At 41.3% G+C, this 20,176-nt stretch overlaps 1 protein-coding gene across 3 annotated transcripts in view; it reads right to left on the reverse strand.

The window, feature by feature from the left end:
* Window positions 1–733: 733 nt before the first annotated feature.
* The window catches only part of POMT2 (protein O-mannosyltransferase 2), a 28,406-nt gene continuing 8,963 nt past the window's right edge, over window positions 734–20,176 (reverse strand). For 2 of the 3 annotated variants that reach the window (XM_066188562.1, XM_066188564.1), the window contains 14 exons: window positions 19,412–19,494; window positions 18,245–18,354; window positions 16,157–16,223; window positions 15,275–15,347; window positions 13,706–13,784; window positions 12,795–12,946; window positions 11,016–11,107; window positions 9,860–9,936; window positions 8,641–8,712; window positions 8,368–8,427; window positions 8,081–8,186; window positions 6,962–7,102; window positions 6,203–6,317; window positions 734–5,676 (listed from right to left, as the gene is read on the reverse strand). In XM_066188562.1, coding sequence (XP_066044659.1) covers window positions 5,571–5,676; window positions 6,203–6,317; window positions 6,962–7,102; window positions 8,081–8,186; window positions 8,368–8,427; window positions 8,641–8,712; window positions 9,860–9,936; window positions 11,016–11,107; window positions 12,795–12,946; window positions 13,706–13,784; window positions 15,275–15,347; window positions 16,157–16,223; window positions 18,245–18,354; window positions 19,412–19,494 — 1,333 coding nt within the window. In that variant the 3' untranslated portion in view covers window positions 734–5,570. The remainder of the gene's footprint in view (window positions 5,677–6,202; window positions 6,318–6,961; window positions 7,103–8,080; window positions 8,187–8,367; window positions 8,428–8,640; window positions 8,713–9,859; window positions 9,937–11,015; window positions 11,108–12,794; window positions 12,947–13,705; window positions 13,785–15,274; window positions 15,348–16,156; window positions 16,224–18,244; window positions 18,355–19,411; window positions 19,495–20,176) is intronic. The other variant, XM_066188563.1, reaches the window with a different exon arrangement.

Below are 20,176 nucleotides of genomic sequence, written 5' to 3' on the forward strand. Positions count from 1 at the left end.
ACTTCAGCAGCCCATGGAACATGTCCAAACAGATTGGTTGGCTCTCCTCCAGCACTCATCAGGGCATCAATGTGTAGTCCCAGGTATGGTGGCTTTATGTTGCTTTTTCCCATCTAGTTCCACCCCAAGCAAGCCCTTTCTAAACTGAACTCAGACCCTCACTATAGCCTCATATAAAGCCAGATTCTGATTTTCAGTGTTCCAGTTTTATTACAGATGCTCACATTTAGTTCACAGTTAGGGCTTCATTCGTACAAAACTGTGCACCAGTGTGGTGTAATGGCCACTACAGAGTGAACATGACTTACAGAAAAACGCTGGGTTTCTGAATAAAGTGCTTGACCTGTCAAATTAAGTGTTCATAGGTAACCTATCAGAACCTTGATGAAAATACACATTAAACCTGACATATTATACATATTGACAATTTACCACATCTTTAATTGGGAGAAATAAACCTGCTCCGACAGATAGAACTTTATTCTTGTCCAAATGTACCAGTTTCACTTCCTGTTGTGCTTACCAATACATTGCTTGGACTGCAGTAAAATATAATCTCCTAGAATTGCAGTCCAGCAATACTTACGTGCTGAAAGCTGATGTACATCATCACTATCCTAGATTAAATTCTCCAATGGGTCCATTTAAAGTTCATGCTGTTACTTCAAGCATGTATGTGAGGAACAAACGAAAGGGGAGAAAAACCCACCCCAAAAAGCTAGACGCAAAGAGATTGCTTCAAAGAAGTGATATTTATTACAAAATTAAATTCCAAATTCTACCTTGTTTTCCATTATCACCTGTACAAAACACATTTGTAGCTGAAGGGAACATTCTCCTATGCACACCATATGGTACAGTTATTGCACCGTAGTTAAAAGAATTCAGTTCACAGACAGATGCACGCACACACCCCCTGGCATTAGTAAAAAAGGTTGAGAATTACCAAAGAGCCCCTCTCACTCACTGTTGCTCCAAGGATGGCTCTAAACTGTGTCTCTTGTAAAACACAGTAAGCTCACTTGGCAAAGTTTGAGAATCAATTACAAATTCAGCAGGAGTGGTATCTATGCTAACATGTGATCACCTATATTATTTGTGATAACCGTAGCCCTTGACATTCAAGTAAAGAGCATAAAAACGTTTACAAAGTGAAGCAACTCGCAACCACACAACCAAGGTCTTAGTACTTTAAAGAAGACAGAGAATTTTCAGTCCTGACTGCTTGCAGCCAACAGCCCCGCCCCAAAGAAAGTATGCTACCGAGGTGGTGTTCTTATCCACAGCCTTCCTTTCCCAGCAGGGAAGAGCCTTATGTTGTTCTAACAGTCCGCACATTTTTGCTTTCATGACACATTTGCCCATGTGTGGGGCCATGGGGTCACTTGCTGTAAAGGGGGGAGAAAAAAAAAATCTTACCTACATTCCCCAGCTGGCAGAGACACAGGGCACTGCTAAGGAGGTTTTCACATAGCCAGCAGGATCCTGAGAGGAGGGGACAGTGCTTGTGCAGAGTACCAGTCCAGAGGGTTATTCAGTCACAGCATGGAAAGGAAGCTGCTAAGCATGGTACTGGAGAATTTCAGGTGAATGCCTTGTGTTTCCACATTAACCATTGGTTTGCTCTCAAGTCCCTTAAAAACAATACTCTGAAGAATTCAGGAGGGACAGGAGGGAACTATCAAGTAACACGTTTACCTTTCCGTAACAAGGTTCTGGTTTTGCTCTCAGACCATGTGACAGGAATTCATTCACTCAGGCTACTACAAGATGTCCTATCTTATCCCTTCTTCAGGGACCTGTATGAAATGGATGCATAGCCCAAAAATTAGGGGAAGCAAAGACATGTCCTGTACTTTGGGCATTCTTCAAGAACCAGAAGGAAGGAGGAATATATAAAAAAGTATATTCTGTCAATGCCCTCCATCGATCGGCCTTCCCAACCAAGATGCAAAAATAAAACCCTGTACAGACTGAAGAGTGGTGGTAGTTCCCAGGGCTGCAAACAATGGTGACAAACAATGATGATACAAAGTCCTCCACCTGGACCAAGGGCAACCGTGGCACAGAAATCTCCATTCAAATCCTCTTCACAGTCACATCTGTGTCTCATAGCATGAGTGGTCCAGTTCCTGGAAATAGGCCAGTCCCTGCTCCTGGAATAGATGTGTGCGTATCGATGTCCTGAAGCGCCTGTTAGCAGAAACCTTTTAAGATGGATGGATTGCCTAGGATAAAGCTAGATGAGCCTAAAGGCCCTCTATCCTTCAGAGACTGAAGAGCTGAAAATAGAGTTTACACACAAAAAAGAATTTGAGTCAGGGAACGTGGCAGCCTGCAGCTTTTTGTGATTTGAATCCGTGGATAGAGTTTGATGAAATACTTTGTCAGTGATAAAAGGAGCCCTGTCAAGCAAGGTTCAAAGAGAGCAGCTGCTCAGAGAACAGCACCTTCTGGCCTCAGAAAGCACCGTTAGCTATTTTCCACATGACTGGAGAAGACAACTAATGAGCAGTTCTCAAAAAGAACCTGAACTCATTCCACAAGCACAACTAGAAAAACTGAACCAAAGCAGCCCAAATTCCATCCCAAAAGCAAAGACTGCCTTGCACCCATTGCCTCATGTCTGTACCACTCAGGTATTTCAAGACAGAGTCAGGAAGTGAATCCAAATTATTGTATTTTATTGACCTCACAAAATATGAGTTACCATTTTGTTTCAGCAATGGCCTGACAGGCTTTGTTTTAAGACACAAATACTGAAGGTCGAATTCTAACTGGAGTAATTTTTCAGGATTTTTCTCCTAAAAGAAAAGAGAGCTACATCAATGTACACTTATTTGAAAACCCAACCCTTGGAGTCCAGAGAGTGCAGAGGAAATGTCTGCCCTCTAGTCTTCAATGTAGACCTTTCAATCCTTTCAACTCCAGATCAAAAATAAAAATTCTGCTGGAAGTTGCTCCCTCTTGTGGAATAGCGAGATTCTTTTTTCACCGTATGCCTCCACCCCCTTACCAGCACACAAGACCTAAAAAATAGTCTCAATGTCAATCAAATGCTCTCAGGAGAATTTCTGAAGTGACAGTCCTAAGAAAAATAAACCTTTTGTGTGTGTTGAAACAGAAGCTGCACTTGTGTATAGGAAGGTGGGATGGGAGCATTACATTCGCTACCTTCAGCACTCAGCTGCCAATCCACATTCAAAAGACTATTAGTAACAAAGGATGGAGGGATCCTAGCCAAAGAACAGTCTAGTTCATCTTCCTCAGGCAACTCCTACAAAACTGACCCCTTCTTAATAACTGAAGAAACCAAGGTTACTGACTCAATTTTTGCATTCCCAAGGTTTAATATGATGAATAAAGGGTGTTAGAAACATTAACTCCAAACACTCACACGTTTCTTACATTTCTTTGTTGTTAATGCTAAGGGGAAGTGTATAATTGTATGCACTGGAAAAAACTGCACTTTAAATCATTGCTTTTGCCAGCTCTTCTGCCAAATCCTCCCCATGACAATAGGACTACCTTAGGGAAAGCTCATACTGAGGATAGCAATGTATTAAGTCAATCTCACCAAGAGCAGAAGATGCTGGATCACATTGTTAGAGAAGGGAGCACTGCACTGTCTGCCTTCACATTGCCAAGAGTTAACAATTTGCTGCTGCTGTCAGATCTGGCAGGTTCTGAAGAAGTTTGCAGCCTTCAGCCCCATCCTTCTTGCCTATTTATCACCTATGTGAACCCCTGGCTCATGCAGGTAGGAGCACTCCCTTCAATAACAAATGGAAAAGAATATCAAACCCAGCAGCTAATTATTGCAATGACTTCCCACCATGTATAAGCAGCAGGTGATCAACTCAAAACCTTTAGAATCAAAAGCACAGCTCCATCCCATCTGAGCTAGTATCTATAGTAGTCAGTTTCTGGAGAGATGTGACATAACAAGCCAGAGCCTTACAAAGCAAGCAGCTGCCTTATTGAACAATGTTATGGATCTCTACTAAAAAGGAACCAAAGCAAGTCTGACTGGAGTCTAGTCCCCCCCACAGAACAACCATGCTAATGCAGCCCTTCTGTGTGGTAGGAAACGTATTGGAATCCAAGATTTGTTAAGAGAAATAAATGCACAGTCCATGTTTAAAGGCAGACACACCCACCAGCTACTCTCCCTCTACCTGTAAATTTGATGCAAGGCCGTGAAGCAAGGCAAGAACTCTGAAATGAAAGGCATGAGTTCATTGAAACATACACAAAAGAGCTTTTAAAATATTACTTCTTGAGACAGGAACACAGCTGTGATCTAAGTGTCATTCACGTTGGATGCTACCACGTAGCAACTTGAACTGTGACAAGAAATCAACACTGGATGAAGAGTAGGAAATGGAATAAAAGAAACAGACAAAAAAAGACCTAACACAAGATGAAAGCACCTGATAAACTAAACTCCACTTTCTTGGAAGGGGTAGATTCAACATACAATGGCTCTTGACATTTCATAAAGAATTTTTGCCTGGCCTCACATTTCCTTGTAATTTGATGTTCAGCAGTCTAGAGAAGGAACTTGTTCAATATGGGAACACTGAGCAGATACTTTGGCACCAGCAGCCAGTTTTGCAGATGCCACATGCACTGAGATGAAGCCTTCCCCTAAAAGCACTGGCACTGGCACTGAAATAGCTGGGAACAAGAGCTGAATGACAGCTGTCTGTAAGATTTCCAAGCTATCATTATAGTCTCTAGCACATCCCCATGCTGGTCTCCACAGCATACTGGGACTGAAAATAAATCACCTGCCATTTCTACTGTAATTTCCTTGGCACCTTCAGACAGAACTGAAAGAAGCTACAAAGAGCTGAGCTGGAACAGTCTGGCCCTGAAAATAGGCCTGCTAGATTGAGTTGTATAAATGATTAAAAGTGACCAGAAAGCAAGGCAGTATATAGGAATAAACAATTTCTGTCTCTGCAGGGGCCTGGGAGACAGGCAAGGCACAATGGCTCAGAGGATTTCAAACACACCCTTTCAGTCAAATTTTAAAAATCCAGGGTCAGAACAAAAAACCCTTCAGATAGCCAAGGTAAGTAGAATGAAAGTCCCCAGACACTTAGAGTAATCTTTCAAAAACCTCACCATAAGAAAGGTTGCTAATCATGATAGAAGTCCATAGTGCTTCAAAATGTAGTGGTGCTTAGATTACAAGAAGGAAGACATACACATGCACAGAGTGTACATGCAACCACAGACAGCCTCCAACTTGTACTGGTCTGCTGGAATGCCACTGCTGTTTGACTGACATATACTGCTTCAAGGAACTGACATTCAGGCAGCCAGTTGTACATTAATACAACCTAAGGATTCAGGACATGAATCTTTTAATTTAAGGGGACCTTCTCATCCTCTGCATCTTCCAATGCAGGCAGTGCAAACAAATGACAAAGCAACAGGGTTACTATACCCAGAGTTCTCCAGAGAGGGTGTTTTATAGTCCCATCTTCAAAGCACCAGAATCAGCCTGACATGCAGCAGATCTCATATTCCTGACCTGCTGTTCCCAGGCTTCCTTTGCTCTAGAATTCCCAGGAGTCCATCCAGCGGAGCCCAGCCATGGGGCTGCTTGGGTTGGAGGCCATGGGCCCTATCATCCCATAGGACAGAGGATGGAAGAGGTAGAAGCTGTGGAAAGAAAGCAAATGCCCATTAAACACAGAACAGTTTGCTGTCTCAAGAAGTTTGCAGCCTAGGGGACCTTTGTCTTGGGGCTGCTCTAAGCTCTACTGGGAACCTTCTAATCTCTGCTAATATATGCATAGCACACAGTTTAATCACACATGGTATTTTCTCTTAGAATCTGATAAAACCTACAATAATGAAAAATTTGCCTGTATTTGAGGAATATGTCACCGTCATTGGGATTAGAACCACAAAACACTGAACAGTAGGTTTGGAAGAGAACAGACTGTTCACACTGTGTGCTGCAACTAAAGAAACATTCCCTGCAATGGAAAGATGTTCTATAATGCATTACTGGGACACAGATGCTGAATCTAATCAAATTTGAAGGTTTAGGATTGGGCTTGAGAATGTCTGACAAATTCAGCAGAGGAGAGAAAAGGGACAAAGGCTAAGGATAATTAACAGGCAGAAAAGTTTCTATTGAGATCACATTCCATTCATTAAAAGTTCAGCTTTTAGCACTCACCTGTACAGGATGAGCAGAATCAGTGCCAGGAATCCACCTCCATATACCTTTCTAGCTGTAGTGCTGGGTGACAAGAATCCAGCGCAGAACTTCAGTAGTGCATCCCAGGTGATTCCTAGGAGAAGGAAGAGGTAGAAGTCAGAAGAACAGAGCTGCTATGTTCACAGACTAGGCTGATGAAACTCTGTTAACACCAAAAGGGCATGTCAATTTTAAAATTCATTTACCTTGGTAACCTTCAGAACCATTGAGATTGTTTTGTATCAGCAAAGGTTCTTTTTGTCCTACCTTTCCATTTGAATAAATGCAAAAGAGATCTGGGTCCCAGATGCTAATGAAGTTGGTATAAAATCACAGGAAAAACCACCAAGGCCAAATTATAAACAGACATGACAGAAAAGTGTTGGCAGTAAACCAAAAGGGAAGTAACTTATATACAAGAATATATAAGAACAGTGAAACAGCTCTAAATTTAAATGCCCTAAGCACTACATGACTGCCTCTTCAGGGTGATAATAAAAAATCCAACCAACCAGCCAATCAACCACCACCAAAAAACCAAAACCAAATAGACTAACAAAAAATTGGCCCTGCAAGCTGCTTTGTGAAAAACATTTTGAGTAAGTCAATGCTTTCAAGCACTTTGCACAAGCAAACAAAGCCTATAAGAACATTAAACTTTTTAGGCTGAAAAACATTCAATTTAACAGAATATCACCTTTTTCCCTACCTTGTTTTCTCCAAGACTCTAGTATTTACCTGTCAACATGCTGGAAAAAAGCATGGCAGGAAAGTAGTGGTGGAAGTAGAGAACTCGTCCCATCATAAAAAAAGGGAGGTAATGAAGGAGCCAGCCCAGTGTGATCTGCCCTCCAGCATGTAGCACAACTCTGGACAGTTCTGGAACACAAATAAACAGACTTCAGCAGAGAAAAGCTCAGCTACAGTTGCTATTTGCAAGCCTTAACACACTAAGTAAACTCAACAGGAATAATCTTTGCAGGAAGTCATGTATTGGTCTGAAATTGCTTCAAGCCTCTGCAATATCCTAGCTGCATTCTTTATAAACATACAAGCACTCTTCAGGAGAACAGCTATCAGAAAACATATACAATGACCTAAGTCTCAAAGCATGGCAGGAGGTTGACCATGCTCTTTGTTAAGACCAAATGTGCAGTTTCTCTGGATGTGCATCAGACTAATCAGGTGATTCAGGTATCTGATGATTTCCATTGTCTCTGCAATGAGAGCCATCCAGAGGATCACTTTGTCAGCCCTTCCTGGAAAGAAGTGGTGCCTAGCTTTCAGAGCCTGGGGAGGAGACTAAGAGCTGTGGTGTCTGTATATGGCTTAGCCAATAACTTATTGTATAATTGAGTAGTTTCCCATCACATTTTAGAACTGACTTCCCATAAGGAGATCTACAAAATGAAGCAACCATTGATGTAAACAAGAATGCTGAAAGGGATGACTAATTAGGGCTTGTGAAAAGCTCCAAAACCTTGGCAATGGACATAATAAAGGACCATTTTATCTCTTGCATTTGTCATTTGCTTTGCATAAATATCAGAAAACATTTCTTGTCTTAAAACACTGTGCAAACTACTGAGTACAGAGCACATGCAGAGCTTGACAGCAGGGCATTAATTAATTGGTCTGTATCCCTTGCAGCCAACATAGGCAGCTGTGCATTATTTTTCTAGAAGATCTGTGGTGTTCACTATTAAACTACAGCTATGAGGTTCTCACTCTTTTCCCTGGGGACGCTGCTTGATAATCCAAGCTCAATGGTTTCCCACCCGACATATGAAGTCCTGCCATCCATACACTTTTAAGGCTCCAGCAAAAGGCATTTGTGAAAAGGAAGACTGACCTCACCTTTGAGTTCAGAAGTCAACTGGACACCTCTCTTCAGTGCCACTGCAGTGCAAACTGTTGTCAGAAGATATAACCCAATAGTAACCAGGTTTAGCCACCAAATCACCTACACAAAAGAAAAAGAAAGATTTGGGACCTTATGCTGGACGTGTGCATGTGACATGCAAACATTAAGAGTCCAATAAGAGACACAGTCCAAAAGGAGAAGGAAAAGAACTGGCAGAAGCAAAACTAAGCTAAAATTTGCTGAAGGCAAATTTGGGTTGGAACCTCTCACTCCAACTTACCGGGTTTCCAAGCAAATAAACCCGATAATCTGTCTCATTGACACCAGAAAAACGCAGTCCCTGAGGAAAGAGATCAGAAGGGAGAAAAATGGACATTCATCACTCCAGTTTGTATTTTGCACAGTGTCTAAAATGAGACAAATTCCCATCCATGCATCTCAGGTGCTACAAAAGAAAGCTGACAGCATCTTCAGTGCAATTACAAGGTAGTGTGCTTCAAAGGCACTGCAAAAGCACTTGAAAATAGAAAGGAATATGGATTGATCAGTATACCTGGTAGTTGATGGGCCAGTGCCAAGGTTTGGATGTAACTTCATTGTCCTTTGGTTTGAGGCCGCTGTTTCCCTACAGATAAATCAACATAAAATTCAAATGAACAAGCAGTCATGCTGCAATGTCTGCCCAGAAATGTCTGTGTACACAAACATACATCAATACCCTTCCTGAGTGAAAGTTCTTTTTTGACCTACATAAACACATCATCCTCCACAATGGTCACAATTAGGACTATGAATGTTTTGATACTACTGTGCAAGTGAAAATAGTTTTTGGGTAGAAAAAGAGGCAGTATTCTCTCATTTCTCTTCTTCAGCTCTTTTGTCACTGAGGATACATGTTGCATAAGCAAGACCTTTTTCATTAAGAGACTGCTGTGACAGGTTTCCCTTCACTACAAAAAAAAAGCCTCAAAGATTATTTCCATGGAAACTCATGCAGGTGCTTCCTTACCTGAGACAGCATTATCAGTAATTGCCATGGAAACGCTTTACAAAAACACTTTACAAGTACTAACAATAATGTGCTTGACTACTTTTTCCTCTTTAAAATCTGAGAAGAGCTTCACAAATGTAGCAAAGAAAACCCTAGACTCCTTTCTCAAAATATTAACTTCTCATTCTTCAGAAGAAGGATTGAGGAGCTGGAAGCAGAAGGACTGTGGCCAAGAGTACAAAGAACAATCATAGGAAAAGACTGCAAGAGCAGTCCACCTTGCAAATATTAAATCAGCTCTTTTTAATATATATATATTCAGAGATAAAAGGGAAACCAGAAATCGCAGCTCCCTGATGAACGTGAAAAAAACCAGAAGTTTTTGGATTCTATTTTCAATCCAAATGTTTACTGGTTTTTTAAGTGTCTGTTTAGCTGATTATCCTGATTTTGACCACAGTAATATCCTCCTGCCTCACAAATACTAATTTTCCTCTCTAGCTTTACAGGAAGGTAGGGAAAACATTACATAACTAGGCTGTAGCTAGATCACACCAACAGCAGAGCCAGGCATTAAGCCCAAGGCTTTCAAACTTGGACTTGGAAGATTTAGCTCCAAGACCATCCTTTTTTCTAAGTATAAATTCAAGTAGGTTGCTTGGGCATGCAAATTCTGCCCTAGCTTGCAGCCATCACCTAGATCTCTCAGAAAGTGCTATTTCTTTTTGAATGCAAGAGAGAGGAGGAAGAAAATGATAATCTGGAATCAATGACATCCTACCCGGATCATAACCATGTGGGATTCTAGCAGAATTTCTGCAAAAGAAGGCTTCAAAACATCCAGGCTGATATTGGGCACTTCAAAAAAAAAAGAGAGAAAAACAGATTGGATGTTTGTATGGTTTACTTTTATTTGCCTTTTTCATAATAAACTAAACTCTCTCCTCCTACAACAAATCTGCTTCCAGAACCTCTTTTTAATTCTCTATGCGATTCATTCATACTCTAAACACAGTAGCTTCCAGTCAGAAGTATCCCCCAGTGAACTTTACAACTGTTGTACTTCTAAATTTCCTCCTTTCTTTCCAGGAGCAATAGAAATATATAAAAGTCCATGAAATAAATAATTTGTATTTCTGGCTGAAATTAGAGAAATACTCTCCATAGGTTGCTGTTTATCTGTAAATGAGACATAAGTATGGGAATGCAAAATGCATTACCACACATGAGAAAATTCTACCAAGTCAACAGCCCAAGATTCCTCTCTTTTGGTTTGTATACAGTTGCTCTCACAGGAGGAAGAACAGTAAGTGTTTTGATAACTCAGAACTCAGCCCAGTCACCCGAAATTCATGGGATAAAAATTGTGTTAAACAACCTGGGCCAGGTGAGCCTGTGAAACATAGGTAACTCCTGGATGAGGCTGCAAGGTCCACCTGTCATTACTGGCAAACTTAGACCTCTATCACACAGTATTTATTTCTTGATGGTACTTCGAAGTCATAATTTTGCACACCCCCAGCAGGAGAAGGAAAAAAATACACCAGAATATACTGGATCCAAGCTTTTTTTAAAAAGCATTGAAATAGATACGACATACTCATATCAATGACAATTCTCAATTAAACAACGTTGGAAATAACAGCCTGTACTGGAGTGTTTCATGCTTCTGTAACACATTAAAATCTCAAAATCGTCTAAAAAGTCTTTATACTTCCACTACACTTCAAGCATTATCACCAGCTTCTAGTACAAACAGTGAAATAGAAAAGGGCTCTGAATCCCTGCATATACTCAAGTTTAGCAAGTGTGCACTTAAGCTGGGAAAGAATACATACATTTCAAATGCGGAATGCCAGTTACTGCTGACAGCTCATCCCTCCCTCTAACAGCATGCCAAGATGCACTCCCAAATGAAAAGGAAATCAATTACTTACATTTAGGGTTAATATGATCTTCAAAGTTCCAGAGGGAATTTGGTGTCTCCTTCAGGTATGGTGTGCAGGTGACTTCTACTTGTTCCCAGCCCCTGAGGATCAGCAGAACAGTTCACCACCACCCCACAGGAACACCCAATATTTCCACTTTGTGTTTAGTTTTTCCCCATTTAGCTTTATACTTCTTCGTAATGCTTCAGCAGTTTCATTCTTACCTCCTATAAGAACCATGTAGAAACCAAAACAGATCTGCAAGGCAGCTGACATCAATTCTATGGTTCACATTGAGAAATGTGAACCACACCACATTTCTCACTTTCTCACCTATAAAGCACTAGGTGGCTATGTGGGATTTTTTAAAAGTATGCACCTTACTAACTAGAAACTACTTCCAATTCAACCCTTATAGTCCCTCCAAAGAAAATCACCATCATCAATTTAAGTCCATCCATATCTACAAGAACTGTATTCAGAAACAAAACAATTACCTTAGAGAATACTAATATCTAACTGTTCTTTAGTCTGTCACCCTATGTCTAGCAGGTCACATCAAATATTTTGGGAGAAAGTGCATCAAATCTGGCAGTAATATGACATTAATAGGGTATTTTTTATCAATCACCACTTAGCGAATTTCACTAATTAAGTAATCCATTAAATAATGACCATTAAATTCTCTGAAGGACAGTGATTACTACCCATTAAATAAAAAACAAAAAAATGTGATCTACTCAAACCATCCTTATTTGCAGTTAAAATGTATTTTTTTCCCTCAGCTGTTTCTATCATCAATATTTTGTGGCAATAACTTCCATTCACACACTAAATTGTTAATGGGGAAAAGACCCCCCAGTTCACGTTTTTTGAATGCTCTTGATGGAGATTGGCTTTTTTTTTTTAACAGAACACATTATGTAGCCATGAGCCCAGTTTTAAGGTGACGTCCAAGTGGCATTTGCACTCCTGGCCAGGCAGCTGTCAGAGGTACCTGCCTGCTCAATAATTCAGCATCCACAGGATTCCTTAGAATCTGGTTTTACCGCAACACAGTGAAGGGAAACCTAGAGCAGCAGAAAGGGAGGCAGCTCTCGAAACAGCAGCAACATGAGTGCACAGCCTCTCCATGCCAGCCTCTCCTCACAGGATCCCATAGCCAGGACCCATGTCAGCATCCCACATGGCGCAGCTTTACAGACAGGGCAGCTTGCTTGGCATCAGCCTGGATGCCTCTGCATACACCTCATTTGAATGATGAAGATGTATAATTCAAGGACATAGAAAATCCCAACCCCTGCTAACAGCAGCTTGTAACCACTGCCTCACTTCAGATACTGCATGCAAAAATGGCAAAGGTCTTCTAATCACAAGGTAAATTAATACAAACAGAAAGCAGTTTTGAAGATTGTGGTACAGAACAGCATGAACTGCCCCAGTTTCTAGTGATTTTTACAAACCCCAAGGATAAATAACATGTTAAATAAGACATCTGTCATCCCCTCCTGGCCTTACCAGATGACAAGATCTATGTCCATGCCACTCTTGGATCTTGTAGTAAGGGATATTATTTTTCAGAGCCGTGTACCTTCACTGTAACAGACTGCGTAATCCTAACCCACATCTCCCCCTCTGGTCATATTTTTAGTACCTGCTAGTTACATTTTTATTCTTTTAAAGAAATGGAAGAAATGTAGTTACTGCTTAGTCTAAAAGTACCATTGAGTAAAGGAACATGTCAGCTCAAGGTCCTGCAGGGGTGGATGGGGATTACAAACGATTTACCATTTTGGCAGAGTCTTTCCAGAAGATCCCAATATACACCCTGTGGCCACGTGGGTTAGCCGGACATGACTCCGCAGGACTTTGATGAGCTTCCCACTCTTTCTGCCTACCACTTCAATCCGCCAGAAGTCATTGGAGTCTCCCGTTCCATTCTATCATGCAAACATACCATTAGAAAAAAAAATTTACAAAAACAGAAAAAAGAAACTAAAGAATGCCCAAACTAGAAGACACATAGAACTGAAGGACTGCAAATAGGAAATTATGAAACTCCACTGAGTGCAAAGCGAAAAAAACTAGCCCAGACCAGCCTCACTCACACTTCACAGAAGAAATTCCCCATCAGGAAGACATCATTCTAGACATAAGTAACCACTTGCAAAAATATCTCAATCTTGCCAACCTTAACTTTGTTTGCTTTCAATTCGTTCTTGACTGTAGCTCAGAGTTAGAGCATAAACAGTGGCAACTTGGCTGCTTTGCAAAAGGGGTTTAGGCGACAGATCTTTGCATTTAGAATTTTAGCCCTCAAAGCATGTTTCATCTTTGTGATTCAAAATTCTGTCATCATTCTGTCAAAAAAACAATTGTCTATGTGACAAGGCCAAATACATAAAATAGACTTGTCAGAGCAACTTCAAGGTTGCTCGGTTTGTCATTTCTGGAGTTGAATGCTGCCAAAGCTAGACTGACAGTAAAAGTTTAATTTTTTTTTTTATCTGTGTTCACATTAAATACACCTTAAATATGAGATAAGGCATTTCATACTACATCAGCATTTTCCTTGAAGATGGCAGATGTCCATCCATCATCCTGGCTAACAAACTGAAAAAAGCAACCATAAATTCCCTTGGCATGATATGAACTCTTCCCAAAAGAAGAAGCTTTTGTTTTATCTTGCCTTCACTTACTATTCCATAGCCAGTGACCTGAAAATGTTTCCTTGTCAGGGGAGCCTCATGCTGGTGACTGTGCAGATTTCTAGAAGTTCTGAAATGAAATTAGAAGTCAAACCTTTGAACCTTGTCAATTTGTGATAAAAACATTGGTTTGAGCCATTCAGAGATCTGCCAGTACTCTAACCATTGAATTCCAGCTGAGGGCACAGCAGGATGCAGCCTTAACGGAATGGGGGACATGGAGTGAAACTGTCACTTCCCAGCATGTGACTCTGAGCTTATGCCACACTGGGCAGTGACAGAAAAGGATAACAGCATGAATAAATCCAACCCTCAAACTACAATCCACCACCTCTAAAAGAAAATGAGATTTGTTTTGGTTTGTTCTGTTTGGTTTTTTCTTTTTTTAATTAACAGTAAAATGTGACAAAGAGACCTGTCTTGTAAGAAGAAAAGCAAGATCCTGACCTTTTCTGCGTATCGGTTTTGCTTTTTCGGGGAAAGATTGTACCATTTGGGGAGAAATCAGTGGCCACCATTTAGCACCAGCACAGTGCAGACAAAGAGCCTCCCACCCTGGCAGGGTCTGCCAGCTAAGGCAACCAGAGAAACGTGGCCATAGCCCGTCAGTCCTTGCCAAGGGCCCTGGGACAGCGCTCAGTGAGCTGCCGCCGCCCGGCCTCATCACCACGGACACTGCTGTCATGAGGGATGTGCCACAGGCCGGATTCTGCCCCAGCACTGCCAATTCACTCCCAAGCCAGAGACTTCAACAGGACTTAACCCATTTTACCTAATCAAGATTTTATCATCCTCGTTACCATATATTTGATAGTAAACTCCCAAATTCAAAATTTAAAAAAATAAGTCTTATAATCATTTCGGAAACCTAAGCAATGATTTGTGCATAGGCCATACTGAATACAATACAACATGATTTTCTGGCTCCTGAGGTTAGAGGTTGTGTTAAGAAATAAGAGCTGTGAAAGCACAGAACATTTTGGCACAGTGACATTAGACTAGACAAAGACTAAATATCAAGTCACTACAGCTCCCCTGCTTCCTCTTAGGTATTCCCTGCAGAATGGGAAGGGATCAGCTTCCATTTTCATTCAAAGTGTTTAACTGATATGATCTCAGTGCTGTTGAGAACTTCAGCGGGTGGATACTGCCTACGAACATAGGAACAGGATACTTGCAGTACACTGACAAAAAATCCCTGTATTCTATTTGTCTAGAAAATTCAGCATGGAGACAGGCAACAGAATGAGGGTTTTGAAATTGCTTCTCTGGAACAATTACCCTGATTATTGCACCTCACACAAACGAACAAATCTCCCTGCTGCTTAGGTAGGTAGTAGAGTTGTGCTCTCTTAAAAGTTTCTCACTTAATGGAGACTTTTCGAAACATAAACCATAGAAGAAAAACTCTACAAACCTCACACTGGAAATTCAGATATACAGATACCTCTGTCACACAGCCTGCTTATGCTGGTCTAAGCACAGTATCCAGCAGGACAAGTTTTCCACCAATTCCATTCAATCACACAATCTCTTTGAATCCCAGAAATCATCCCTTACTCTTTATGTTCCAGACGAATAATATCTCCATGCTTCACAAACTCCACAGGGCTTGAGGGGTCAGACAGATCTGCTGAAGGAAGATGATGTAATCATATCGATGCACTGACAAACTTACCTGGGTGTTAGAAAGTTTCTTGCTGATGCTCCTGCCTCAAGCAGATAATAAAGCAAACAAAGTTGTGCTGACTCTAAGCCCGGTGTAAAACATTGTTCTAGACTCTAACCCTGAGTGCTACTCCAAAGAATGTGAACTATAAATTACTCTTGCAACACTGATTATAGTTTTTCTTATATATCTACGTTATTTACATTTTTTGCTGTTTACACAATTCTTGTTAATTTTTATAAACACATGCTGCAGGTGAAAAAAAAGGGAAACTGCCAGACCAAGCATGCCTCAGCCACATACACCACATAATCTAAACCAACAGCTTTCTGCACAAAGCATAGATCATTGCATTCAGTACTCTTATCATCTCCCAAGCAATCATCCACAAAAATCTGTCAAACACAATGCACCAGACTGTAATAGGACCCAGCTTTCCCAAGATTCTTGGCCACAATAACAGATTGCAAAAATATTAACTCAGTTCAGACGAATTTCCTCTCTGCTGTTATTTGCAGCCCGACACAGCTGAAAAATTGTCAATGCAACCTTCAGTTAAGAAAAGCTTATTTACTTCAGCTGTACAGTCTGAAGAAGAACCAAAAACACAGTAGACAAACACAGTGTAAATCAAGATGGAGACAGCTTCCCCTTCTTCTTCCTCCTCTCCCCCTCATATCCATGAAGGATACTCTGCCCTAGAAAGAACTCAGAATATTTATGTGAAAAACAGAAGCAGCTGTTATAAAAGGCACTATACTGGTATTTGTTACCTGTATCTGAATCATGTTTCTTTATGATCCACAGGTTATTCAAATCTTTATGTAAGTAGGCAGTAACCTGAAATGACAGGATTAATTATTTTGTCTAACAAGAGAAAGGCTGTTGATAAGCAGTCACACATTCACCAGCAAATCAAAACCCCAAATGAATGCACCAACCACACAGAAATCCTGGGATTCTCTTTACAACAGTGCCCCCTAGGAAACCAGTTATGGGCCACTCCTTAACCCAGATGACACCTCTTAGCCAGTGTATAGCCCATACTCAGAAACACCACACTTCATGGCAGTTCACATGCACCAACAGCCTCCAAACACAGTCTGACCTCCTCCCACCCTGTTTCAGAGGCTCCTTCTACAACAACAGGATATCCAAACCAGAACTCTTGAATAATCACTGACCACTATCCGAACCAGGAGACAGAAGCAGCACTGGCTTTACAGACAGTAGAGATTTATGACAACAGGCTGACTGTGACAAGCATAATATCTGCCAAAAGATCCAGGCAAAGTAAGGATTCAGGGATCACCCATTACAGCCACACATGCTACAAGCTAACCCACAGCCGGCCTGCTCAGCCTCACAGAGAGTAAATGCACCTACTGCTACCATGGACCCAAAGACCACCTTATTCCAGGCTGCTCCTCCCCAGAGCACATGGAACTGTACTCCCTTCACCCATCCTCCTCTTACAGAGCAGCAAGCCCTGCTCTGTGGGACCTTTGCCCAGTGCCCCACCTGTGCCTCTCTCTTATGTGGGAGCAGATGGCCCAGTGGATGGGTGAGAGAACAAGGAGTGTCTGACAACGGGGAAAAAGGGAGAGCTGGAGGTAGAACCTCATACCTTGACGTCAAGCCATCAGGAGAGGAGGGGGAAGTGGAATAAGAGAGATCACTTTTACCTTTCTAAATCTCCTCCAAGTTCTAAATTTCCTTCCCCTCTCCAGAGCCCTGAAACTACCCTAGAACCCTACTGCTGTCCTACCACCAGGGCAGGGAGCACAGCGGGGAAGTCTCCACCCTTTCCCACTTTCCATAAGGAACTCCCATTAGTGTCCTCTCCAAATTGCCTTTCCATGCTTTTAGTGTCAAAAAATATGATCTGCACTCCAGTTTTGCCTATGCTTGAGGCAGTTTAGCATGACATCTCCATATACTGTAATAAACAATAGTGTCATGCTAGAGTATTAGAAATTCTGATTGTGACAAGCAGCAGGAAAAAAAGACTGAGACAAAGTTTTCACTTCTGAAAACTTCCTCTGAGCCACAGAGACAGCAGGGAGTTAAAAACCAAACACTTGTGTTTCTCTGGCAACTTTCTTTCAAGGATCTCAGAGCAATTTTTAGACACCAATAATCAAACTGCAGAATACATCTTGGTAGAAGTGCAGAAGCAGCAAAGATTCGTGAAGCTTGATGATGATGGACAAAAATAAGAAATCCACTTAATGTTTGTACTTCTTAATTAGAGATAGTTACATGATTTCTGATTTCTATTTTCACTTATTGCTTAATCATTTAATGAGAAGCCCTTAGTTCAGATGGTTTCCATATGGCTCCATTAGCTTATAAATGTACAGTATCTAATTTAATGAGCAAAGCATTACAAATTCTTTGGTGACAGATAAAAGAAGCAAGGCAAAAAGGAGAGGGATTCATGTAAGGTCAGAGAGGCCAGTGGCTGGAGTAAAAATAATATACAGCACTTCTATTCCCTTGCTTTTAATATACAGCCAGATGAGCTGTAAGATAATGTACTTGCTTTAAACAAGGTTTTACAGCCTTCCTTGAGGTAACTTTCATTATGGAAGACTATTCTGAAGTCCTCTTGGACTCCATTTACGGGCAGTGGTCTTGCAAAGCCTTGTTACTGTAAGTCACCACTCTGGTGCAGTGTGGTGGGCTCTCTTCAAGCCTCCTTTTTAGTCAGTCTCAAGCCAAGTGCACAGCCATGGCACTGAGAGAGTAACAGATGCTGAGTAAACACGTAGCTCCTACCAGTTTGGCCCCTAATGCTAAATGCAAAGAGAGTTAGTCAGTGGTTGTAGTCACAGGCAACACTACCACAGCACACCAACCTGCTGCTGGCGAGCCCCAGTGCCCTCCGGATAGAGGTGCCAGTGGGAGTGAAGGTATCCCCCTGCCATCCGAAGGTTCTTCATTGTGACCACAGACCCATATGCCAAATCTGCATGAGAAAGGAAGAAAAATGACATAAGGCAGCTCTCCTGCATCTCCCCCAGCTAGTCTACAGAGCTCATTAGGCATGCATTCTCCATTGTTTTGATGGAAGTTTGACACATTACTCCACTGGGCTCATTACAAGCTTATCTCCCATCCCTAACAGGGATCAGTGAAACTGTTACATAACATTTGGTGAAAACACTTAAAACTCTCCCATTAAGTTTTTACATAAACAGACAGTGATAAGGCATTCCTTTGTTTGTAATTTCATGAGAGTTTTGAGATAGCTTTCCCTAAGAGTATACAGCCAAATTAAAACACTGCTGACCCCTACAGCAATACAAGAGGGAAGGGAGCAAGCTCAGCTATTGGACAGTAGAGCTGATACACTGGCTTAAGACATCTTCCCTCCTAGCCCCTCAATGCAAACAAGAGAACTCAGCCTTGGAGAACAGACCTGATGTTCCCCCAGTGACAGCTCTGGAGCAGGGAACAGCCAGAAAAAAGCTGAAATGACCAGAAAGCTAAAGCATTTTAAAGGCTCAGTAGCCCCTAGCCAACCTGAAGATTAGGGAACAACCACAGAGCCTTCTTTTTACTAAATTCAGATGCATTCTGAATACAACACAGCTGGACCAGTGGCACACTGTGTCAGAAAAGTTGATAGCTTCCATTTACACATATTTTGGATACAAATCCCACATCTGAATACCTACAAATCTAAGGTGAACAGGAAAAACACCTTTTTGTTGTCTCGAGCAATACAGAACCAAAGAATAACAAGATGCATGCACACAAATCAAACCCCTCAAAATGGCATCTTTCCCTCTAGATGGAATATGATAAAACAGCTAGTGACCATGCACTGAACATGGTGGTATTTTCAGCCTTTTTTTTTTCTGTCAATACACAAAACTGCACAGAGGAAGAGCATGGATCTGGCCTTGACCATGGAAGGCATAATTCACACTGCCCTGCACTAAGTCATGGGGACACTTTTTTGTTTAAGTTCTCATGTACACTGACAACATTCACAGTGCTTTGCTCATTTGGACACTCACGCTCTGGAACAGAGACATTATGAAGATTGTTCCCAATCAGCTGGGATTGAAATGCTGAACTGAAGAAGCCATCCCCAGGACCACTACAAAACAGAGCAAAGAATATGACAATTTGAAGTCTCACTAAACAGCACACAAACCTCCCTTGTGCATTACCAACATTTTCTTCTGTTTCTACAGAAGAAAAATTATAAAACCAGACTGGGTATCTGAAAAAGAAGAGTGGGTGCAGTTGCCTTAAAAGGCATAATGTTGTGAATCACAGCAGATAGAGACAGTCTTCCAGGAAATTATCCAGAGCTGCAAGGGCTGGAGGTCACAAAAATGTACATGCTGGCACTGCATAAAGCATCAGAACCGTCTTTGGAGGTGTTCTTACAACAAATAAACTGGCCCTCTGTCAGGACACATATAACAAAGGCTTTCTCTGTGGCTCCTGTAGTCTTACTTTTGCTAAGAGGTTAGTGGTAAGACCAGTCGACTTCAACTGAAAAATAACAGATTTATTTTTCTATTCTTTTTCTACAGTGAAATGCTTATTCACCTCATTTTTTAATATTGCATATGGAAATCATTACTTGGCCATTTTACTAGCTCTTTCCTTGTAAAAAGCATCCTGTGGTTGCAAGTATTCAGGAAAGAGCCCTCCTTTCAGGCACACTCAGACTCTTAATCACAGCCATTTTTCAGGAATGCAATGACTTTTTTTTTTTATTACAAAAAGACAAAGGATGGAGTTGAGACATTTTCAGGTCCCAGAAAGAG

This window comes from Chamaea fasciata, unplaced genomic scaffold (assembly GCF_029207755.1).
Source record: "Chamaea fasciata isolate MVZ Bird 193981 ecotype frontalis unplaced genomic scaffold, bChaFas1.0.hap1 SCAF_7, whole genome shotgun sequence".
Lineage (NCBI taxonomy): Eukaryota > Metazoa > Chordata > Aves > Passeriformes > Sylviidae > Chamaea > Chamaea fasciata.